Source organism: Lissotriton helveticus, chromosome 1_1 (assembly GCF_964261635.1).
Source record: "Lissotriton helveticus chromosome 1_1, aLisHel1.1, whole genome shotgun sequence".
NCBI classification, from domain to species: Eukaryota; Metazoa; Chordata; class Amphibia; order Caudata; family Salamandridae; genus Lissotriton; species Lissotriton helveticus.
In genome coordinates this window covers 1,925,342,942-1,925,369,372 of record NC_136057.1, presented here as the reverse complement: position 1 = coordinate 1,925,369,372, position 26,431 = coordinate 1,925,342,942, and the positions used below count along the sequence as shown (strand labels likewise).

Genomic DNA, 26,431 nt, shown 5'->3' with positions numbered 1-26,431 from the left:
GGGCTGCGGGGTGCGAGGGTTAGGGGCTCTGCTTGGAGGGAGGGGCGCCTTGGTCCTTTGGCAGTACGCCTCGCACCAGCCTGCAGTGACCGGAGTACGCGTCTCACGCGGGATGCGTGAGACTCTGTAGGCTCCTGTGCCGGTGATCCTACGTGGTGCACAGAAGCGCTACGAGGCGTCCAGGCGTCAACGCACAGCGCACCCAAGTGTAAGAGAGTGCTCTCGAGCCCCCAGAGAGGGGGGGTGTATTGGCCTACGAGTGAATAAACTAGAGGGTGATTAGCAGGGAGAAGCGAAGGTGGCGGCAGTGGGCGTGACGAAAGCGGGTTTGACACCCCAGACTGAGGGTGCTGGGGCAGTCAGTGGGGTGAAGGTAGGGCACGGGGTAGTGGCAGCCGGGGTTGATGGAAGAGGGAGGGAAAGGCAGTGACAGGGTGTGTGATAGCATGCGATGGCTTTGAGTGTTATGGGTGAAAGTTAAAGGCAAAAAGGCTGAAAATCTTGCTGCTCGAACCTCCAACTTTCAAAAGGGACTTACGGCGCATGTTTTTTTTGTTGCAGTTTTATATAGCGTGATCTCGAACCAAAGGTAACACAGCGCTTTACATGAGCACAAGTTGCATTACGTTGGGTTGGCCTAACGGCTAAGGCGCTCGACCTCGGACCTGTGCATCTGGGTTCGAGTCTCGGTAACGACGCCAAAAACCCCCTGTGATTCTGGGCAAATCACTTAATCTCCCCGTGCCTAAAATGAAAGTGTGTCCTCATGTAACGTAACTGGTGCTATGTAAAGTGCTCTGATAACTGATTCAGTTCGGTTCTAGTTCACGCTATATAAAACTCTGCAAAAAAAAAAAAAAAAGACAGACAAATTCACTTTTTGGCACGGAGAGATTCAGTAATCTACCCGGAATCACAGGATGCTTCAGTCTCCCATCAGACTCAAACCGGGTTTCCCAGCTTCAAAGACAGCCGATCTAGCTGTTACGCCACATCCATCCTCAGTAGTGCGACTAGAAATTGGAACTCTTTACAGCCATACCTTCACACCACCACCTCTTTCCGGATCTTCAAAAAGGACCTTAAAACCTCTTCCAAATAATTTTTTCAAAATAAGACTCCTCGTTAAGCTCCCCACGAGGCACACGCCCTCCGATTTAATGATGTTACCCTGACAGTTACAAGACACCCTATAGAGCTATAACGACCTTTTTCTTCAACTATGTAAATTTGTAATATATATTAATGTATCCCTGATCGATTTAATGTTTCTAAATAAGTAATTTGCATTGAATATGGAATTTGTAGGTATGTAACTCTCAACATGAGTAACCGTAGTAGTTATACATATTGTCACATACTACCTTGTTTCGCTAAATTCCTCATGTAACGTTCTTTTGCTCTATTATGAGACCTTCTGACACCTCTGGGTAATGTCCGCGCAATATAAAAACGCACAACTAAATACATAAATACAAATCGGGTACAGTTAAAGAAAAACTAAGCCTATGAGAGATTGAAAAGGTGTTTCCCCGAAAGGCATTAAACAAGGTGGAAGGCTGACATGCACATACCTGGCAAAAAGGCTGAACCATCCCAGCTCAGAACCTGGCTATATGCAAATTAGTCTGACCCTAGCCCAGTGCATCATGGGAACAGGGCAGACCAAACTACCAAGCCAATTCTTTACTGTCCCCGGAAGCTTGTTTCCTTTCCAGTAAAGAATTGGCTTGGTAGTTTGGTCTGCCCTGTTCCCCTGATGCACTGGGCCTGGGACAGACTAATTTGCATGTAGCCAGGTTCTGAACTGGGTTGGTGCAGTGAGCTAAAAAACGGTGATGGATCAAGCCCTGATCTTTTGACTGGGTATGAGTGTTCTGCTTAATTCAGATGCTCTGTCCATCACCACCCCCTTTTCTGAATCGTTTTGGCCACTATAGGAGTGGAAGGGTATGCTCAGACATGAGTCCCTTGCTCACTGCACCATCAGGATTCAAGCAAGCCGGGCCGAAGACGGCTGCAATTCCAGAAACCGGTCCCCGGAAGCTTGTTTCCTTTCCAGTAAAGAATTGGCTTGGTAGTTTGGTCTGCCCTGTTCCCATGATGCACTGGGCCAGGGACAGACTAATTTGCATGTAGCCAGGTTCTGAACTGGGTTGGTGCAGTGAGCTAAAAAACGGTGATGGATCAAGCCCTGATCTTTTGACTGGGTATGAGTGTTCTGCTTAATTCAGATGCTCTGTCCATCACCACCCCCTTTTCTGAATCGTGAGGAAATATGAAGCATTACATTGCACTAACAGCAAAACATTTCGAACCTCCATAGTTACCAAGAATGGCATATGGATTCAAAATGGCTTGTTTATGTGACTCTAAATATGATTTAGCATTGTATCATATCATAAAGGCAAGCGAGCAGTGTCTTTGTGAGTTTTGTTCTTCAGGCACAACCTTCAGCACAAACCTCTACACACAGATATCTGCTCAAGTAGGCTCCACACTCTATAAAATCAGTAGATCTTCTGATACTGAGAGGCAAAAATCGCAGCCAGAACTGAAGTGAGAAGTTCTCAATGTTAAATGTCTGTTAATTTGTGCAATGAAGTTTGAAACATTCCAAGAGCAGAAACATTACCCAATTCTTGTTTTTCATATTTGATAGACTTCTTATAACTCCTCAAATTTTATCAAGACGAGGTCAGCCTGTAGCAATATTTCTTCATACTTTTTCTCTAGACTTGTATATTTTGGGGGATAGTCAGAAGTGCGTTACAGAATGTTGGTTTTATATCATGTAAAATAGAATATGAATTTGCACTATTTTTGGTCTATTTGAATATGAAATTGGGAAATTATGTAAGTTTGTCTTTTTATGTACCTTGATTGTTATGCCTGCTATTCACGCTCAATAAAAGCAAAAAAAAAATAAAAAATAAAAAAAAAACTCCTCAAATTTCTTCTAAGATAACTCTCAACACAACTACCCTCTGTGCCCACCGCAAGACCAAACAATTGTTATATGCCGGCATTCTTCCCACAGAATGGGCAGGGCCAGATGAGGTGGGGATATTGACAAAGTTCCGACGAGCAATTCCATCAGGAGGGGGAAATGGATAGGGGAAGTAACCCTGCTGGAAAAGTGCTAAATAATGAGGATGAAATGAGTTCAGTATCGGTAATAGTGAATGTGAGTGATGGGAGTCCTATTGCAAGCCCAGAGGGTTTTGTGGGCGAACTAGCTATCCCAACCACTATTGGCAGTAAGGAGGGAATAACTGTTAATTGTATGAACACTGTTATAGGAGAGGTTTATGATTGTAGGACGCTGGAAGATTTGTTGCCCATTGTATCCATTGAAGTGGGGTCCTGTGTTGAAAATACACCGGAGAGATTTCTGTCATGGAATGTGGCGGGGCTGGGGGCTAGATTATTGTCTCAGCAATGGATTGACTTTGTAAGTGGGTTCGAAATGTGCCTTTTTCAAGAGACGTGGGCTTGCGACCCAATATATTGCCCAGGTTACTTAAATTTTTGTATACCCGCAACGAGAGGCCCCAGGGGTAGACCCATGGGAGGCCTCGCAATTTGGATCAAACAAAATTCAAAGGTCAAAATAAAAATGATTGATCTAGGGTGCAAAGATATACAACTATTAAGACTATCTGTGGGAAAGGGTGGCAGTATAGACATTTATAATATATATGCCAGGGGCATGAGTCTTGGTAATTCTGCTACCCTAGAGGTCTTATCTGCCTCTCTCGAATCCCAGTCACTTGGTAACAGAGTAATTTTGGCTGGTGATTTGAATAGGACATTCGAGCCACTAGAAAACACTGAATATCCAATAGGAATGGAGGAAGATGCCCTTTGGGGCATCCCAAAGTTAAACCTTGTGCCTGTAAAGCGGTGGTCAAAAGACATTCTATTGTTGAATGCGATATGTCTAGAGTATGGTTTGAGGGCTCTCAATGGCAGGACAAAAAGTGACTATGGTGGCAACTGTACATTCGATAATGGACATAACAAAAGTAGGATTGATTACGTCATCTGTAGTCTTGAGTTATGGTGTGGCGTGGGTGACATGAAAATTGTGGGGAGATTAGAAAGCGATCATAACCCCCTCTGTGTCTCCCACTCATGGTGGAGGGCCGCACGAACTACCTCACTATCAGGTAGTGGTAGCATACCTGTTATGACTAACGACTTAAGACGGGTGAGATGGCCACATGTCCTGGCCAATTCGTCCACTTTGGAGTCCATTAAATTGGAGACAGACAATGCCATCGATGCCATGATAAAAGCTGAGCCGGTAACACCTGACTCTGTTCAACTAACAGATATACATGACACCTTCTTTACTGTGATAAAACCGCATTTTACCAAGTTATTACAGCCTAATAGAAAAGCACCAATCACTATGGCGACCTGGTTTAATAAACAGTGCAGGGTTGCCAGACTGGAGTTGGGCAGAGCACTCAAGAGCAGGGTTAAGGCCTCGATTAGCGCCTGTAGGAAACAGTATAATGACAGTATCCGTATGGCCAAGAAGTTGTGGGAAGAGGAATATTGGGAGGAGCTACTTGAAGCTTCAGGGCAGAAGGATTCCAGATTATTCTGGAAAATTGTGAAATGGGGAAGAGGGGGCGCCCCCAACAAACCCGACAACAATGTCGACGAGGCATTGTGGGTCGAGTATTTTAAACCCCAGTATGCCGAGAGTAGGGATTTAATGGCCAGAGAACCAATCCCTATGGTATTCTGCAAGGGCGATTTATTTTCATGCAAGGACGCGGATGTCGTAATAGCAAGTTTGCAGGGGGGGAAAGCCCCGGGGCTAGATGGTATCCCTTCAGATATTTTCAAACACGAAAAAGCCCAGTGGGCAAAATATGCGACTTTGTTGGGAAATGGTCTAGCGAAAGGGGCTAAAATCCCAAATACATGGAAGGGGGCAATTATAATACCGATCTTTAAGAAAGGCGATCGGTCACTCCCGGCAAATTATAGACCAATAAGTTTGTTGGCCACCATGCAGAAAGTGGTGGGGAAGATGCTGGTTGACAAACTTATGGCTTGGGTAGATGATAACGATGCTTTATCCCCCTTCCAGGCAGGATTCAGACGTGCAACTAGTACGGTCGACCAAATTTTTCGCTTCACCATGCTGCGGTGGGGGACTGTACTCCTGGGCAAAGGCAGGCTCTATGTAGCATTCGTAGATCTTAGGGCCGCCTTTGATCTGGTGCCCAGGAGCGCGCTGTGGGAGGTCCTCCATAAAATAGGGGTACCTCCTGATTTGCTTACGCTGATAATGCGTCTGCATGAAAGTAACTATGCAAAGGTTCAGTGGGGGAGGAATGGGGAATCCACCACCAACTTCCCAGTCGAGCGGGGGGTCCGGCAGGGATGTGCTATGGCACCCCTGCTGTTCTCCCTGTTCATTAATGGCATTGTAGAAAGGATATTGGACGCACCGGTCGACGCACCTTCGTTAGCGGGCACCAGAGTTCCAATTCTGATGTTCGCTGACGACACCTTGATCGTGTCCAAAACCCCGTCAGGCCTTCAGCGAGCCTTGAACATTTTTGACTCCTTCTGTAAAGAACGGGGTCTTGAGGTTAATGTAAATAAAACCAAGTTGATGGCCTTCGGGCAAAAGTGTCACTCTCGACCCAATGTATCTTTGAACAAAATCAACCTAGAGTTGGTAAATGTTTTTACGTATCTTGGGGTCGAGATATCAAGTAAACAGGGTTGGTCACGACATATAGAGAAGGCGGTGTTGAAACATCAGCAGATCTCTGGAGCACTTAGGGTCGAGCAAGTTAAATCCAAAACCAGGCCCATAAAACCTGTTCTCATGGTTTATGACGCAAAAGCCCTGGGCGCAACCCTTTATGGGGCTGAAGTCTGGGGCTTTGAGAGTCTTATTACCCTTCAAAGATCTGAGAACAGGTTTGTGAGAGGGATAACTAGTCTTCCCCAAAGCACCCCACTCATACCGCTTGGTCTAGATTTAGGTAGAAGATCGCTTAGCGACCGCGCCCGACTGAGGCCTATCCTCTATTGGAGACGCCTATGGACAACCATGGAAATAAGACACTACGCCGAGGGGTTTTTAGCGCTAGTCAAACTTGATGTTTTCCATAAAATCACATGGCTGAAAACCTTAAGGGATACCCTTGTGGAGCTTGGGCTCTCCAAATTGTGGGAAAACCCCCTTGGGGAAGTATTCCCTAGCAAATCCAGTATTAAAGAACTATACTGGAACCACATTGAGCAAAAACTTTGGAGGAGCGTAACCTCAGAATCCTTGGGGGGTAGATTCATGGAAATTAAACAAAAGCCATCCTTAGAAAAGTATTGGGACAGTATAACTGTCCCAATGGATAGGAAACTATTTTTCCAGCTAAGGGCAGGCTCCCTCCCCTTGAAGTGTATGACGTCCAGGTGGAAAAATGGAGGTAGTGCGTGTTGTCCGTCATGTGGGGCCCCCAATGAAAACCTTGCACATTTTCTTTTTGCATGTGTGGCTTATGCAAATCCAAGGAAATCTTGGTTGGCTCCAGTTTGTAGGAATCTTGGTGTCTTAACTGGTGTCGAGGGGCTAAGAATAATCTGTTCCTCCACTGAAATGCCCATTGTAATCGGAACTGCCAAATATTTGGGTTGGGCGTGGTCCTTAAGGAGGAGGGCTCTATCTACTAATGTGCTTTGAACCTTATGTTCTTCTAATATCCTACGTACGATTTCCCCTTGCAGATAGCAACTGGGAGACTCATATGAATTTTAACTTTAAAATGTGGGTAACACGTATGGCATGAATTTTGATTGTACAAACTTGGGAATGGTATGTAACGTGGGGGTTTCTACATTTGCATTTAGTTACCGCACATTATGAAAAAGCTTATTTTAATTTCTATTGATAAATGATTTTTATGTTTGTGTATTACGTATTTTTAACTATAAATTAATTGTTATAGAATGTTTGATGTTTTAAGAAATGTATGGAATTTATATGTGTGTGCTTTTATGAGTGTATAACTCGAATAAAGCTTTTTCTACCGATAACTCTCAACACAACTACCACATGCTGGTCATGTAATGAATGTAGTGCAGACTACAAACATTTAATATTTAGTTGCCGTTATACTCACCAGTTTTGGATTAAGGTTTGGGATAAGATACATTTTGTGTTTCAATTAAATATAAATTTTTCATATGTCAATTTGTTCCTAGTCAGTTCATCTGAAGGCTGGAGTGATTGGAGGTTAACATCATTTATCTGATTTTAGCAATTGCATTAAAATAAATTACCAAAAAGTGGACAAATTCAAAACATTTTGTTTCAAGCTTGGTGGTATGGAATATGTTACAAACTTGATAAAGCTTATATTGCACCTATCTCACTTGATATGAAAAGGCAAGCTCCATGGTCTCCTGTAACCGTTCATCAAATAATGCTATTTTGGATGCTTTGTATCAACCTTTAATTGAAGGGGTGCCCAAACGCCCTTGAAAATCTTTCTTCATGAATTCTATTTGAAGTACAATTAAAAATGAATAACGACATTTATCTATAATCTGTAGATGTATTCTTTATAACACGATGATTCTAAATGACTATTGTTTTTCAACAACATGCTATGGTTTTTGCTGGATTATAAGTATATAATGCTCCGTGTTTATTATTTCATATGCTTCAACTCTTTACTTCTCAATATTTCTTACCTTTAATCAATTCCCCACTATTCAGTCCTTTTTCTTCTCTTTCCTTTTTACTTTCTTTGTAATTTCCTTTTTGATCATACTTGGATTTTTGTATATATTCCTTTCATTAAAGTTTTGAGTCATTCATAGGTGTACATGTATTATTCTAGAAATGAAGTTCGATTTACACTATTTTCTATTTAAAGCATAATTTTGCTGTTCACTACAGAATGTTATTATCTTCTAATTCATATACATGTCATAAAACTATGATCAATAAAGTCTTTCTAAAACTTAAAAAAGATAAATCCCCTTATGTGTGTTTAATTTCATGGAAATAAAATGTAGTATATTTGGCAATATCATGCTGGTTTACCTTTCGCACTGTTTCAAATTGATTTTATTTGGCACTAAGATGCAATGCAAATATAGGTTGTGCTACTTTAGTTGTTTGCTCTACTTTGCATGACTTTACTTGATATGGATTTGTCTGGATTCCCAACAGTCATTGCCCTGTTCCAACCCCATCACACCCACCTTGCATAAATTACCAGCGGGTTCATGTGTTGTAGTACTGCGCTTTTATCAACTTTTGGCACAAAAAATGTTGCTCATGAAAGTTGGTTGAGAATGTCATTCGTGCCACTGTTTTTTGACAGCACCCATTTTGTGTTGCCTGAGTATTAAGTTCTCACCACAAAGTTTAGTAAATCTGGGCCTTAATTTGCACAGGTGAGTTTCTGCAGTCGGATTTCATGCAGATGTCCAAAATGGAACCCGTACTTTTGAAAACATATTCATCCTGAATTGTTTTACACATTAGGCACACTCATGAGTTGCTGGTAAATACATTACCCTTTTCGTCCATTCATTGAAAGTTTTTCCCTCAATTGCATCCGGGCGGTTCAAGTTCACAACCAGAGTACACTTCTCCGACGTCTTGATGTCAGGTTCATTTCCAACTTCTTGGAGAAAGTTAAATTTGCTGAAAGGGGCAAAGTGAAAAGGAAAATTATGTTTTACATGCTTTGGTAAAGAATGTCAAAATAGAAACACTGAAGGGCTACTGAACTTAACCTATCCAACGAACACAAGAATGGCACGCTGCAACAATGGTGGATCAGTTACAAATGATGTATTTCTAATGATCCGTGCTATGTTTTGATTATTTTATTGTTCTTTTGGTAAGCTTCTAACATTCAATTTCTCACTTTTATCACAAGGCGCTGTATATGGCACACAATTACTGTTCCTCCTCTGCTACACATCTGTGGCATGGGAGAAGAGGCACAGGTGTTCTCTCCTTTTTATGGAGTCATGCCTCATGCAAATGAGGTAACGTCCTCTTAGGACTGGGCACACATAAAATGTGTTGTAGAATGATCCACACAGAAATAGCACCTCATAAGTGCCTGCAGGCTAACCCTGGGCGGAGCTGGCGCAGCGGGACAACGTGGAGGTCCATGGAGTTGAGAACAAACTCCGCTCCGCCCCCCGACTCCACCCCCCCTATTAAGTATTCATTAAAAATACATTAAAGGCAAAAGAAAAAATACTTACTTTGACTGCGGCATCTCTGGGCTGCCATCCTCCTCTTCCTCGCCAACCCAGGATGATCTGTGCACGCACGTGCGCCAACGCATGCACATTTCTCGCAAGGAATGCACGTGCGCAGATCACCCTGAGACGGCGAGGAAGAGAAGGAGGGCAGTCCCGGGATGCCGCAGTCAAGGTACGTTTTTTACCCTTTTAGCTTTAATGTATATTTAATTAATTCTTAATAGGGGGGTGGTGGTGGGGGGTGGTTAAATCCGCTGTGTGCAAATCTCTGCACACTCCGCGGGCGGAGCAGAGCTCTCCACCCGCACCTACTGCAGACCCTACTCGAATGTAAAAGAGCACTGTGGGCAAAAGAAAGGGCACAGACAGCCGTTGTGCTCCATTGGCACCTTCTGTAATAGCACCCCATTGGTGGGACATTTTTCCAGTTCAAAGTATACCTCGTGAAGTTTATAGAAGTGTGAACATTTCACATGGGCAGAAAGGGTAAGAACCTGATCTATAACTCCATACCTTAGCCGCAGAATGTTTGAGGTTATTACACCTGTTGATACTAAGACTTTCGTTAGCTCCTAAAGCCTGATGCCTGCTCGGATGAAATGTGCAATGTGATGTTGCAACCACATTACATGAAGAAACTGCCTAAGAATGTAGCACTCGAAAGATGTAAGCAATGGTTTGTACTTATTCCCTTTTTAGGTCGTGCCTATTGTATTCAATATAATCTTAAAAGGGCTTACATCTTGCCCCCTCGCATTTCATTGGTTCCTTTGCTTGTCACTTACTATTCCTCCATTTCTATTGGCTGAAGCATAGTTTTCTGCATTTACCAATGCTTGTTCCTCGTGTGCTTCTCTTATCAGTTTCCTGTAACCAAAGTACTGTTTTCTTCCGTTGTTGGGGCACTTTTTTTTAATGCACATCACTTTTTTAAGGTTCTATACAGTTTACTTTTCTAGCTGCATGAATTTATCTTGCATTTTATTTAAACTTTTTGGCACGTATTTCAAGTGCGCTTGTGAATCTCGCTCCCAAGCTCCAAGGTCGGCAGTTCTGGTCGTTATGCCCCATCCTCTGTCCTGCCCCTTTCCTATATTTTCCCATCTCGACCTCCAACGTTGCTTGTATCCGCCTCCAGCCACCATCCCCAGCCCTGGTCATTACTTTCACCCGCCACCCCCACCCCGTCCTTGCTTGTTTATTTAGCATGCATGCTGCTACCAAGGGTGTTTGTGCTATGTTTATATCCAACTTAGGACTTTATTGTGCTTTTTATATAGTACGAGGATAAACACATGCCAATCATTGCAGGATAATTCTGCTACTTCCAAAGTTCCATGAATTTGGTGGTGTACTGAGTTCTAAACATGGCAGTTATCTTTATACACCCATATTTAATAATGAGACCCTACCCAAATCGAAAAAAGCAAGTGCTTAGACAAAAGCCTTTGTGGCATACCAATAAATATAGTAAATTTAGCAGTTATATAAAAATGCAGGTGCTTTTCATTATATACAGTTATGACAATACATCAGTATCATGCAAAAATGACCACATATTCGAATTTTACAACCAGCACCCAGATGTCTTTAGCACGAAGAGAGAAGACAACACGGTAATCCACATCGTCCCTATGACTTTGTTAATAATTGATTTGATACCTGGACCAGACATTCCCCACGGCTAAATCTACACGTTAACAGACAAGGAAGACCATGTCTTAAAGCAATATCTGAAGGAAACCCTGGGGAAAAAACATTATACGGCTCTCCACGTCCTCTGCTCGAGTTCCGATTTTCTTTAATTCTGAACCTCGTATGGCGAATCATCCGTGTTGACTTTTGAACATTGAACGCAATCATCATCAGAGACTGCTACCGATTGCCCCTTATCTCGAATCTATTTTGATCAAAACGATACAGCATTCTCAATATGGCTTTTGAAGAGTCAAAGCCTTAGTTCGAAGTGGAGTGGTGATGAGGGGAAGACTGAATTTAATATAGGATACAGCCACTTTGAATACTTGGTGATACCTTTCTACTAATTTAGCGATCCAGCAGCATTTCAGCACTTTGGAAATGCGATTTTCAGGATCCATTAGACACGTGTGTAAATATGTACCTCAACGACATCCTTTTATTTTTCCAAAAACACAGCAGAAACATTATAGTGGTCTTGACTAGATTCTGACAACATTTGCCTTGTGTCAAGGCTAAGAAGTGTGCTTCAAAGATTTCAGCATCACATTTTTGGGCTTCAGTATTTCTGCAGCTGGTATCATTGATTTAGAAAAAAAAGTTAAAGTAGTGTGAGTAGCCCCTAGCCCACCGGTGTGAAGGAAACATGTTTAATCTGCTTCTTCAACTTTTATCATACAGGATTTCTCATCTACTATCGAGCTTGTTGTCCACCTGAGATGGGGGTTCTATTTCACTGATGATTAAGAGAACATTTTCCAATCATTGAAAAGAGCCTTCCCAATAGCCCTTATTCTCATTTATTCAGGTGATCAGGTACCTTTCACTGTGGAATTAGATGCCTACTCCGTAGATGTAATTGCAATATTGTCACAAAGGCATCGAAGTACTAAGGAGTTACACCTTGTGGCATTTTATTCAAGGATATTATTTGTGACCGAAATTAATTACACAATCCATGTACATGAGTTGTTGGCAATCAAAGACTATTTATACCATTGTCACCATTACTAGGCCCTCAATAAGTGCCAAGGACTGGAAGTGGAGAAGATCTGTCAAAAGTCCATCTAGACGGCCCATGGAAAAGATGACTGTTACAATCTGCATGGAAAGATATACATGAATGGTGACCGCTGTCTCCTGTAGAGGGTCACAATTGGGAGGAAAAACGTACAAAAGGAATCAAAATCTCCTCAGGCACTCTTGGCAATTCTCGACAAAATAAGTAGATAGCAGTGGTGATAAAAGCAAGGTACTAAACACATTCTGACATCATAAAGGAAAAAAGAGCCAAGGAGAACAAAAGATTCAAGGAAAGATGATCAACAAATAATGACCCAACCGACTGCGGAAAAGAGGATCACAAAGAGTGTTAAAAACACCAACTGAAAACAGATCAAAGAAAGGACGATGCAAGAATGAGAGATCCAATTCTGTTCTAGAAAAAAAATCAGGGACAGCAACGATTAACAAGTGGGCATTTAGCACAACAAAAATCAGGGAATGAGTGGCTTTACTATGTATTAAGCCTTTCCTACTGACGCTGTTATATGCTTGATACAGGAACCGAACTCAGGAAGAATGTCTGCCACATCAAGGATTATATTCCAGTAACTCCCAATTGAGTGACCACCATCTTGGAAAGGGCATTTTATAAGGCCACGCTCTACTCCTGTTTGTGAATTCTTGATGTCTGCTCTACCTCGAACAACTTTGACATTCTGTGCACCATGGTAGGTTCTGGAACTCTGCTGTTTCCACCTGTGCTACACACTACTAGCACCCCACCAGAAACTCTGGACACATGATAGCACTTCCGGAGGTAAAAGATCCCTAAATCAGAAAAGGCACACTGTGCGGTAACATGCTAACATGAAACATATAGGAGACTTCTTCCCTTTCATAGTCTACAGGGCCTAGGGTAAGCTCTGTGTACAGCTCTGGGCATGACATTAAGAGTGACATTAAGAGTGGTCCATCAGAATGGAAGTTACAATGTTTTACAAAGAGATTTCAACTCCTTAATGCAGCCGAAATCCCCAAAGGGAAACACCAGGGAGGAAAATGCGGGTAAGTTGACTCGCATATGTTATTCCCCAAAAATTGTACTGCCTGTTATTTCCACAGTCTCTGATTTATAGTAATGCCAGGGGTGGAGAAACAATAAGGTTTACTCAAGGAAATCTGTAATAAGGGCTTTAGAGTGGAACAAGCACGTGATCTGGGTTTGAATAGACCATAAGAACATACCACATACCTTTTCTCCATTTCATGAAGGGTGGACTTTATTTTAATCTCAATTTATTTATTACATCACTTATCAAGCAGATCATTAGTAGGGGAAGGCTTAGGACCTATAAAGACAACTGAAAGGCATAGAAGGCGAACCTTCTGCCTGTCATGCACTCAGCCTCATAGAGCCTATGTATTGGATATCTGACTACAAATCCCAGAATGCTTGTGGATAGGTCTGTCTTCTCTTTCTCTTGCCCTCTCAACTCTTCACTTCCTACATGGGCTACTCCCTGTTTGGATTCCGTGCTTGTCACCTGAGTTTTGATGCAGCCAAGATTCGCTGTGAAGACGTCTTGCCTGCTATCTTCGCCCCTTGTGAAATCCATGGAATACCAGAGAGCAGCCGCCAACATATTTCAGAGTCCGCTGTTCTTTTACTAGTATCGGCGCATGACAAGGTCCACGAACGTGCTGGAGCGTTGCGGTGAACATTGACCTGAGAAAAGCCCCGATCAATGTGGCGCGAGCCTCGTAGAAGCGCTGAAAAACGTGAGGAGGAAATGCGATTTTTATCGCGTTTTGGAATTGATATCGTAAACCTCTAGGACTACGGAGAGACCCTTTAGAGGCATGCTAGTGAAGTAACTAGTGTGCGCCTAGATTGTTTATTGCTTTTTTGGACGTGTTACACATTTCTTCTGGATTGAGAAAGCACACGCATTTACTGGAAAGGCTACGGAGCCGTTGAGAGGCTCGGATTACTTCCCTTCATTTTTAGGTTTCGCCCTGGCCGTAGCAACTGCGTAGCAGTTGCTCCGCCCAGGGCGAAATCTTATGTCCTAAATATGGGGCTTTGGTCCCGCCTCTGTCTTCCATTGGCTAACTCCATAAATGGAGGCTAGCCATTGGAAGAGATTGGCTGTCAATCACGCTTTCCCCGTGAAAACGCGATTCGGGGGCGTTTCTGGGTCTTTTTTTAAGTCCCGCCCCTTGTTGCCGTGTGTCCCGGGCCGCGCTGTGATTGGCTGCCGGCCCGGGACACCCCCATGACATCATTCCCCGGGCCGCGCTGTGATTGGCTGCCGGTCCGGGACCTGACTTTTTTTTTTTTTATCAGGGGTGTTGTACTTAAATTTGTTTTGTACTAAGAATGTTTACTAATTCCGGTTGTTTTATCTACGGTTGTTTTATTTACACCGGAAATAACAGTATCCAGTCTCCACGCTTCAGTTATGCTTCTTTGTTTGCAAACATAGATAGCGTTCGACTTCGCTGTAGAAAAATGTTCCCTGCTCTCCCGAAACGCAGGTGGTGGTCAAGCAGCAGACCTCGCATGTTTGCAGGGTTCGTATCGTAGTAAATTCATCCAGGTCACGTAGTTTTTGGGGAGGAGCTTCCGCCGATAAGGCCTGATTACTGACAAGCCGGGGTCACCGAAGGGGGTGACAGGTGCGGGTCGACCCGGGAAGCACGGGTGACAGCCGGATGTGGGAGATACGAGGGGCGGGCTGGCTGAGTTTGAGTGACACGGGGGAGGACCTGTGGGCGGGTTCATGCGAGAGGATGGTTTCAGGCTCACGCTGTGATGGCGGCTCCGGCTTGGGTGGGGGCGCTGCAGGGTCTCCGGGCGCTGCTGCTGGACGTTAGTGGGGTGCTTTATGACAGCGGCGGACCCGGAGGGGGGAAGCCTAGTGAGGGCAGCAAGGAGGCAGTCAGCAGGTGAGGAGAGGTTTGGCTGCACAGGGAAGGCGGGGCTGAGAATGAGGCAGAATTTCAAACTCAGTGGAACTTTATTGGTATGCCAGTGTCGTGACCATCATTGCAAAGTTAACAGACTCTTTGAAGCAAGTAGATAGATGAATTAGCTGGAATTTTGTGCTGCTACTTTGCTGTTCGGACAAAAACGTGTACATGAATACATTTCATATCTAAATCAGAGATACGCTGTAACAAGGCCAGCTGCTGTTTCAGTGGGTAATCTGTATTCTGTAAACCTAGCGTTTACACGTTACCACCATGTTCTGTGTGATTAACTCGCCGTTTCCGGTTTTCTTAATTTTTGGGATATGTAATCCTGCATTTAAATTACGGGAAACAAAACTACATTTACTAAAGTGTAAAGAGTACACCCACGTCTTTGTCAGGCTGCATACCTGCACATTTCCCAGGTCCTTGCATGAGGTGCTACTTTGTTCAAGGTTTTTTTTCTTTTATATTCTGAGTCTTGTAGTTCTGTTTCATAAAGGAATACGCACGACTAGTCCTAGAATTCAAAGAAAAATAACTGGATTGGAGCAGCACATCACACAAGGACTTGGGAACCTTGTCAAAGCTACTGCAGCTGCTGTATGATGGTGAGCAACTTGAAAGCTCTAGGAAGGTACAGTTTTGATGTTTCACTTTTTCTCAGTAAGCCTTTGCCCTGTGTTGGGTGGTAAGATAGTAGGATGCCCACCTCCGTGTCATCAAGGACACCATTTCTAGTGCTGGACTTTTAACCTACAAGTCAATTCAATTCATGAAGCTTTATTCGGTACATATAGATGACCATAAAAGCACAACAGAAAAATTCAGCATTTCATAGAAAGGTTGTAAAATTAATGTTAATGGTAAAAAAAAATCATAAAAAACACACATCGGTTCATAAAATAATTTTGAAAACTAGTCAATAATGTGGGATGTAGTGTCTCAGATTGAAACATTTGGCAAGCCATATAATTTAAAATTACTGAACACAAAGTCAGTCAATGAAGCCAATTATTGGCCTTCGCCTGGCTAATTGACCCGCACCTCATGGAGCTCCTAAGGAGGTATAGGCAGGGACATTGGAATTATGCGGCACTGTAGGGCCAAATTATGTGGCAGGGTTGGTCTGTCTGCTAAGCTCGTCTGTAGGGTACAATAGGTCTCACATTTGCGAGAGATTAAGCTAATGGCAATGTAAATGACAATGCCATTTATTTATCTGTTTTCAAAACCAACACATAAATACAAATGTGTCATTTACAATGCCAATAGCTATAACTTTTCCAAAGGCGAAACCATTGCATTGTAAATGCTAGTTTGACCTAGTTTTGGAACTGTGGTGAATTAACCCTTCAGGATTCAGACAAGCACTACTGCATGAATATGTAGAGAAGTCTTCTGCAGATAAGTAGCTTCCTCCTATCTATATACACTTTGTGGCTTTCATACAGTTAAGGATAGAGCTTTCCGGAAACTTTTGAACCCAGAACTTACCTTTTCTTTTTTACATTGATTTATTTTTACCTTTTGTGCCTTTATTATTCAGGATGATTGTGGCAGCCATAAAAGTGAGTGGGCATTTCTAAACATTCATAGTGTACCTTACGTTTAGAGGTAGGGGGGTATTCTCATGCTTGTTCTTGTGTCTTTTATGCAGGAAAAGTGACTGCAGACATAGAGGGTGATCTACTACTCGTTTAATCTCTGCTATAGATGGTTTCTGGCTGCCAGACTGTTATATTTTATTTCTCCCTTTTTTCCCCTTCCCGTGTGGGGCCCTGCTTAAAGAGTGTGTATACCACTCTGGGGTAGCGCCACATATAGGGAGGGAGAGAACTAGCTTCAGCATCGCTTCCGCTGTACCCGGATTTTCCAGGTTAGTCAACCAGACTTTGTTTGTGACACTGCCCCATATATTCTCACCACTATCTCAAACCAGTCGTAAGAACTGCAGTCATTTCTGCCGCAGGGATTTCATGTTTTGCAGACCACTGCTCTTGTCCACCCAGGAGCGACAACAAAAAGGCTGTATGGCGGTGTTGGAATGCCCTCATGCCACTATGAAAAAAGACGATCAATGAACTACTAAATCATTACTTGGTTAACCAGATGTAGGAACAAATCAGCAACTATGTATTCCTTTTTCTCTATCTGTGCACGAGCCAAGACAAAGCAAGTGAAACCTACAGGACCTTCATAAACTATGCTTTTGCTTTCAAAGTCACTGATCATGATTTCTATGCCTTTCACTGGTAAACTGCCAAAGTATCAGGGACATCATACATTGTTAGCTGAGATGGGTTATTTCATAAAACGAGATCACTTCATCTTTCGAAAGATTGTAACAGGCCTTGCACTTGGAAAACACATTTGGACAATATAATCATCAGTGATATCCCAGAAATAAAGATTCACAGACAGAGGTACACGTTTACATCACAGTATTTGAAAATTCTATTGAACAGACTAGGAAAATACTTCAAAGCTACTATTTATCATTCTCAAATTGATGGATAGATAGAAAGGTTATATCAAAACACGGAACAATATTGCTGAATTTGCCTCATAAATCATCAAGAGGACTGGGCAAAGTTGGTAGCTCTAGTGGAATTCACATTCAGTAATTTCTTGAATAGGTTTTTGGGGGAGTTCGTCTTTTTTCTGCTATATGAATTCCACACATTTTGCCTCAAGCCCTGTCTCCAACTTCATTATAATATCTCCTATATGCCAGGGCACAGTAACAATGTTTCCTTGACAGGCATCAGTAGTCTACCCCACTACATTGTTAGAGACAAAATGTTGTTTTTCTTGCAAAGTTTCTGTCCATAACAGGATAATACCCTCGTCCTTTATAGATTCTCAAATGGATCGCTTCCTCAACACTATGGCTATCCTTGCAGTCTCATTGCAGAGCCCACCTCCTAATGCATGTACCCAAGCAAAAACCAGCTCTGTCCAAGCCCAGTAGTCTTCCTCCCACTCTTGTAACTGCAGATGAATACAAAAAGTATGATGTGAAGTCCATCCTTGATTCCTTTATACAACATAGTCAATTCTATTATTAAATGGTCTTGAAAGGGTGCAACATCTTCCAAAGATCCTGCAAACGTACTAATGGTATTTATAGCCCTCAATTAATGGGCATGTATCAACACAGATATCCTCATAAATCTGGTCATGGTCTTCTACACCAGGGGTGACATTACTGGTTTGGGGCTACTCTGAGGGCCCATATGCGGCAGAAAATGTCTCCCTACAGAAAGGATGTTTGAAATCAGATCTCTAGTTGGCAGAGGTATACAACCTGTTCAAGTAAGGGTCACAAACCTAGTCTGGGTAAGTCAGTCACACACCACAATTCAACCTGTGCTCACCCTTCTGATAGCTTGGCACAGAGCAGGCAGGCTTAACTTAGGAGGCAAGTGTAAAATACTTGTGCAACACAACACACAGTGACACAATGACAACACCACAAAAAGGCTCCACAACAGGGGAGAAAAATTAGATTTTTTTTTTTATAAATAGAACAAGACCCAAACAACAAAAACCCAATTATGAGAAGACAAAATATGAATTTTTAAAGAATAAGAATGCAATAGCTTAGAAGCAATAAGAGCCTATCAGTGTTATCTGGTCGCGCTGGACCGGGGAATAGTTAAAAGCTCAGGCCGACCGCGATGGAGCACAGGCTTGATACAGGAGCCACGCAGGTCCGCTGAACACAGTTCCATGATCCTGGTGGCAACAGTAAGATGCGGGATGCAGCTGAGCGATGCATCGGTGTCGATACCGCAGTCAAGGTGATGTGTCAATTTTCTTCATGCATTTCTGAAGATTATGCACCGAGCAGAGAAGTGTTGGTTCTGAAGATGATGCACCGGTTTCTCCACGAAGTCAAGGGGATGAGTTGATCTTCCCGCACTGCAGCAACTGCAATGCGTCGGGTCACATACATCGGTACTTTAAGGCAATGCTCTGATTTCGAGGGCGATGTGCCGACTCTGCTACAGCAACAGTGTCAATGAGTCGGTTCTGCTACACGCAGATAGGACATGCGCCAGTTCAACTTGAGCGAGCACCTGGGTCCATTTCCAGTGTACCAGGCACATAAGTAGGTGGTGCCTCTGAAGTGGGGATGACTTCAAAGAAAGCTCTTTCAAGTGCAGAGCGGTCCCTTTTTCATAGCCCGGGCTCCAGACTCTACTGGGGGGTAATAAACCCTTTTTGTGGGGACAGAACACTGCCTATTCAGGATGCAGATGGCCACTCAGACACACCTGACCTTCTTTTGTGAGCAGCTGTCTAGAGGAAATGCACAAAGTAAAGCTGTCGCCCACCCCAGACAATTATTGGAGACAGGCTGCATGCACACGGAGCTTTAAGGAGTAGAGTAATGTCCACTTTCTAAAAGTGGCATTCTAAAATTGTTATGTTAAATCCAACTTTACCAGTAAAGAGCATTTATAATTACCATTGCAAATATATAAATCTTGACAGAGCTTGTCCTGCTCAATCAGGAACTACAGCTTAAAAGTGTAATAAGGAATTAACAATGATAACCTATGAGAGGTAGGCTTCACAGTAGTGAAAAACAATTTTGGTTGGTTTCACTACCAAGACATGCAAAACTTAAAAGTACATATCCTACCTTTTGCTTACACAGCACGCTGCCCTAAGGACTTCCTTGAGCCTACTTTAGGGGTGATTTATATGTAATAAAATGGATGTTTAAGACTTGGCAAGGGTTTTTAAATGCCAAGTTGACTTGACCATATAACTGCACACACGGGGTCTACAGTGGCAGGCCTGGGACATGTTTAAAGGGCTACTTGAGTGGGTGGCACAATCAGTGCTGCAGGTCAACTAGTAGCTTTTAATTTGCAGGCTGTGGGCCCAGGTAGTACACTCTACTAGGGGCTTACAGATAAATTAACTATCCCAACTGTGGCCAAACCAAGGTTACCATGTTTAGAGGAGAAGCACATGCAGTTAAGCACTGGTTAGCAGTGGTAACGTGCACAGAGTCCTAAAGCCAACAAAAACAAAGTCAGAAAAAGAGGTGGAGGAAGGCAAAACGTTTGGGGTGACCCTTCAGAGAGGGCCATTTTCCAACACAGGACTTGCATTTATGGGGAAATGGATACTGCTTTGTAGGGATAAAAACGATAAAAGTCACTTTCCCGAGAGGAAAGAAGTGTAATTTTTGTGTCGCAATAACGACTTCAGGAGCAACACAAGCAGAAGCACTGTAAGAAAACTTAAAGACAAAAATGTGGCAACTGGTTAAATGACCTGGGTGTCTCTGGAATTTCACTTCTGGCCAAGTTTGCATCCACCCTCCCAACCTTACACTTTTGTTGTTTTCCTTCATTTCTCCTCCTTAGCTGTCCTTTCAGCTCCAGTTTCCAGAGGTGCTCACATTCAGGCATTCTATAGGCTTCAGCTTCTTCCGTCTACGCTGTGTCCTGTGTCCCCATTAGATTCTAGTTTATTGGTCTACAGGGTTGAAAGTCAGGTCCTCCCTGATGACCCATCAATACTACTGCTAATTTTGACGCTGGTAATGTATGTTTCCTGTGTGTTGTTAGTTGTAGCATGTCTGAAACCATTGTTCTTTTATGATCTTTGCCTCATAGTACTTCTGAAGGTGTCCCAGTATACTTGCGATTATTTGAACCAGTGAGAGCCACTATCCAGTGCTCGACGAAATGGAAGAGGAAGCTGTAGTGTCTCACTGTCTCTCTCTGACCACTCCTATACTTTCCACCACATCCTTCCTCTGCGGTTTGTTTTCAAAAAGCTCTAGTAATGCTTCCCTAAGTATTAGCGAGCATCTCCAAACCGCACATTTAAGAAACTTAATCGTCAAGTGTATTCAAGTTTTCCAGTGACATATTTATTTCATATTTTTTTTTCTCCATAGATGATAATATACTTCATCTCAAGTAATCCATTCTGGTTATATGAAGACATACATCTTAATCCATACAAAAAACTATGCCCAATGCATTTCGGGCCACGCCCTTCATTAGGGGCTTGCTCCTACAAAAATAAAAGAAACTGGTTTTATGTCTGTGAGTGTGCATAAGAGACAAATTTATCAGAATTCCCAAAAATATAATGTTGTGACCATGCTTCACCTTTGCGATGTGTGTTTCTGGTTTCTACTTGACGAAAACTCAACTCAACTCAATAAAGTATATGCATGCATGTTTCCATGAAAGTGACTTGAATAGTGATAACGAATAAAATAAAAGATGTGCGGAAAAACATGGAATATTGTGCCGGAATAAAATCACTACATGACACCTAGTAGTGACGATGCTTTCAACAATTATCCAGTGTCCAGGGTATCAGAAAAATTAAAGTGTTATGGAAACCATGCTGCAACGAGTTATCAAATACTCTCGAAGAGAATGACTTACTTCAATGTTGTACAAGGTTTAATCCCGGAGCCTGAAGGCTCAAAAAATCGCACAATATAATAGTGCCCTGTTACCCGAAACTTCATATGTGGGCGATGTGTAAATAAGTGAACACTTACCCTTGGAAATCTGGATTAGATCTAGACGCGAATCCCAAGATGATGTGCAGATGATTTGTTTTCACGTCTAATGTGATTCGGCATAAGAATCGCCACTTAACCCGGAAATGTTCGCCCACGTGAGGCACTGTCTTCCGTAAGGGGGACGGCAATGCAAAACAAGCATTTACAATGCAATGGTCTCGGCATCATTAAAGGTAGAGCTATTGGCATTGCTCATGACATTTCTTTTTTTTTCTTTAAATCATAAATAAATGGCATTGTCATTTACATTGCCAATACACAGCCCTCTGCACTCAACAGCACACACCGCTCTGCACCTGCACTCACTGATCTGCACCTGCACTCACTGCTCTGCACACTCACTCTGCACCTGCACTCACTGCTCTGCACCTGCACTCACTGCTCTGCACACTCACTCTGCACCTGCACTCACTACTCTGCACTCACTACTCTGCACTCACTACTCTGCACTCACTACTCTGCACTTACTACTCACTACTCTGCACTCACTACTCACTACTCTGCACTCACTACTCACTAGTCACTACTCCCTACTCTGCACTCACTACTCACTACTCTGCACTCACTACTCTGCACTCACTACTCACTACTCTGCACTCACTACTCACTACTCTGCACTCACTACTCATCACTCTGCACTCACTACTCACTACTCTGCACTCACTACTCACTACTCTGCACTCACTACTCTGCACTCACTACTCACTACTCTGCACTCACTACTCTGCACTCACTACTCACTACTCTGCACTCACTACTCTGCACTCACTACTCTGCGCTCACTACTCACTACTCACTACTCTGCACTCACTACTCACTACTCACTACTCTGCACTCACTACTCACTACTCTGCACTCACTACTCACTACTCTGCACTCACTACTCACTACTCTGCACTCACTACTCTGCACTCACTACTCACTACTCTGCACTCACTACTCACTACTCTGCACTCACTACTCACTACTCTGCAATCACTACTCACTACTCACTACTCTGCACTCACTACTCACTACTCTGCACTCACTACTCACTACTCTGCACTCACTACTCACTACTCTGCACTCACTACTCTGCACTCACTACTCACTACTCTGCACTCACTACTCTGCACTCTGCACTCACTACTCTGCACTCTGCACTCACTACTCTGCACTCACTACTCTGCACTCAATTCTCACTACTCTGCACTCACTACTCACTACTCTGCACTCACTACTCACTACTCACTACTCTTCACTCACTACTCTGCACTCACTACTCTGCACTCACTACTCACTACTCTGCACTCACTACTCACTACTCTGCACTCACTACTCTGCACTCACTACTCACTACTCTGCACTCACTACTCTGCACTCACTACTCACTACTCTGCACTCACTACTCACTACTCTGCACTCACTACTCACTACTCTGCACTCACTACTCTGCACTCACTACTCACTACTCTGCACTCACTACTCTGCACTCACTACTCTGCACTCACTACTCACTACTCTGCACTCACTACTCTGCACTCACTACTCACTACTCTGCACTCACTACTCACTACTCTCTACTCACTACTCTGCACTCACTACTCTGCACTCACTACTCACTACTCTGCACTCACTACTCACCACTCTGCACTCACTACTCACTACTTTGCACTCACTACTCACTACTCTGCACTCACTACTCTGCACTCACTACTCACTACTCTGCACTCACTACTAACTACTCTGCACTCACTACTCACTACTCTGCACTCACTACTCACTACTCTGCACTCACTACTCCTCTGCACTCACTACTCACTACTCTGCACTCACTACTCACTACTCTGCACTCACTACTCCCCACTCTGCACTCACTACTCACTACTCTGCACTCACTATTCTGCACTCACTACTCACTACTCTGCACTCACTACTCACTACTCTGCACTCACTACTCACTACTCTGCACTCACTACTCTGCACTCACTACTCACTACTCTGCACTCACTACTCTGCACTCACTACTCACTACTCACTATTCTGCACTCACTACTCACTACTCACTACTCTGCACTCACTACTCATTACTCTGCACTCACTACTCACTACTCTGCACTCACTACTCTGCACACACTACTCACTACTCTGCACTCACTTCTCACTACTCTGCACTCACTACTCTGCACTCACTACTCACTACTCTGCACTCACTACTCTGCACTCACTACTCACTACTCTGCACTCACTACTCACTACTCTGCACTCACTACTCACTACTCTGCACTCACTACTCTGCACTCACTACTCTGCACTCACTACTCACTACTCTGCACTCACTACTCACTACTCTGCACTCACTACTCTGCACTCACTACTCACTACTCTGCACTCACTACTCTGCACTCACTACTCTGCACTCACTACTCTGCACTCACTACTCACTGCTCACTACTCTGCACTCACTACTCACTACTCTGCACTCACTACTCACTACTCTGCACTCACTACTCTCTACTCACTACTCTGCACTCACTACTCTGCACTCACTACTCTGCACTCACTACTTTGCACTCTCTACTCTGCACTCTTTACTCTTCACTCACTACTCACTACTCTGCACTCACTACTCACTACTCTGCACTCACTACTCACTACTCTGCACTCACTACTCTGCACTCACTACTCTGCACTCACTACTCACTACTCTGCACTCACTACTCTGCACTCACTACTCACTACTCTGCAGTCACTACTCTGCAGTCACTACTCACTACTCTGCACTCACTACTCTGCACTCACTACTCTGCACTCACTACTCTGCACTCACGCAGTCATTTAGTAGCCTTGCGTATTCTAAGCACGGACACTTCCCCCCCAATAGTCTGTGGAATAGCTAAATTTTTAAAGCAGTTTTGGCATATTCGATGTAAGAGATTGTCAGTAGCTGTTTAATTCTTGTTTTAGCTAATTTATTAACGGACTTTATATCCTTTTATCACTCTTAAACATTCTAATATTTCTTACTGACTTCTTATGGCATAAACTTTTTTGTATACTGTATTGATTGTATTATGTATGTGCTTATAAGATATCTCTGTGTATCGAATAAAAGCTTATGACTGACTGACTGACTGACTACTCACTGCTCACTACTCTGCACTCACTACTCACTACTCTGCACTCACTACTCACTACTCACTACTCTGCACTCACTACTCACTACTCTCTACTCACTACTCTGCACTCACTACTCTGCACTCACTACTCTGCACTCTCTACTCTGCACTCTCTACTCTGCACTCACTACTCACTACTCTGCACTCACTACTCTGCACTCACTACTCACTACTCCGCACTCACTATGCACTCACTACTCACTACTCTGCACTCACTACTCACTACTCTGCACTCACTACTCTGCACTCACTACTCTGCACTCACTACTCTGCACTCACTGCTCTGTACTCTGCACTCACTACTCTGCACTCTGCACTCACTACTCTGCACTCACTACTCTGCACTCACTACTCTGCACTCACTACTCTGCACTCTGCACTCACTACTCTGCACTCACTACTCTGCACTCACTACTCTGCACTCACCACTCTGCACTCACTACTCTGCACTCTGTACTCACTACTCTGCACTCTGCACTCACTACTCTGCACTCACTACTCTGCACTCACTACTCTGCACTCACTACTCTGCACTCTGCACTCACTACTCTGCACTCACTACTCTGCACTCACTACTCTGCACTCACTGCTCTGCACTCTGCACTCACTACTCTGCACTCACTACTCTGCACTCACTACTCTGCACTCTGCACTCACTACTCTGCACTCACTACTCACTACTCTGCACTCACTACTCACTACTCTGCACTCACTACTCTGCACTCACTACTCTGCACTCACTACTCTGCACTCACTACTCTGCACTCACTACTCTGCACTCACTACTCTGCACTCACTACTCTGCACTCACTACTCACTACTCTGCACTCACTACTCACTACTCTGCACTCACTACTCTGCACTCACTACTCTGCACTCACTACTCTGCACTCTCTACTCTGCACTCTCTACTCACTACTCTGCACTCACTACTCTGCACTCACTACTCACTACTCTGCACTCACTACTCTGCACTCACTACTCTACACTCACTACTCACTACTCTGCACTCACTACTCACTATTCTGCACTCACTACTCACTACTCTGCACTCACTACTCTGCACTCACTACTCACTACTCTGCACTCACTACTCTGCACTCACTACTCTGCACTCACTACTCACTGCTCACTATTCTGCACTCACTACTCACTACTCTGCACTCACTACTCACTACTCTGCACTCACTACTCTCTACTCACTACTCTGCACTCACTACTCTGCACTCACTACTCTGCACTCACTACTTTGCACTCTCTACTCAGCACTCACTACTCTGCACTCACTACTCACTACTCTGCACTCACTACTCACGACTCTGCACTCACTACTCTGCACTCACTACTCACTACTCTGCACTCACTACTCACTACTCTGCACTCACTACTCTGCACTCACTACTCTGCACTCTGCACTCACTACTCTGCACTCTGCACTCACTACTCTGCACTCACTACTCTGCACTCACTACTCTGCACTCACTACTCTGCACTCACTACTCTGCACTTTGCACTCACTACTCTGCACTCACTACTCTGCACTCACTACTCTGCACTCTGCACTCACTACTCTGCACTCACTACTCACTACTCACTACTCTGCACTCTGCACTCACTACTCTGCACTCTGCACTCACTACTCTGCACTCTGCACTCACTACTCTGCACTCTGCACTCACTACTCTACACTCTGCACTCACTACTCTGCACTCACTACTCAGCACTCACTACTCTGTACTCACTACTCTGCACT

The 26,431-nt window shown here is 43.6% G+C and overlaps 1 protein-coding gene across 1 annotated transcript in view; it reads right to left on the bottom strand.

The window, feature by feature from the left end:
• Positions 1 to 26,431, bottom strand: part of LOC144755009 (2-5A-dependent ribonuclease-like) — a 362,360-nt gene that overhangs the window by 141,783 nt on the left and 194,146 nt on the right. Inside the window, exon 4 of the mRNA XM_078643424.1 lies at positions 8,566 to 8,695. Within this exon, the coding sequence (XP_078499550.1) occupies positions 8,566 to 8,695 (130 nt within the window). The remainder of the gene's footprint in view (positions 1 to 8,565; positions 8,696 to 26,431) is intronic.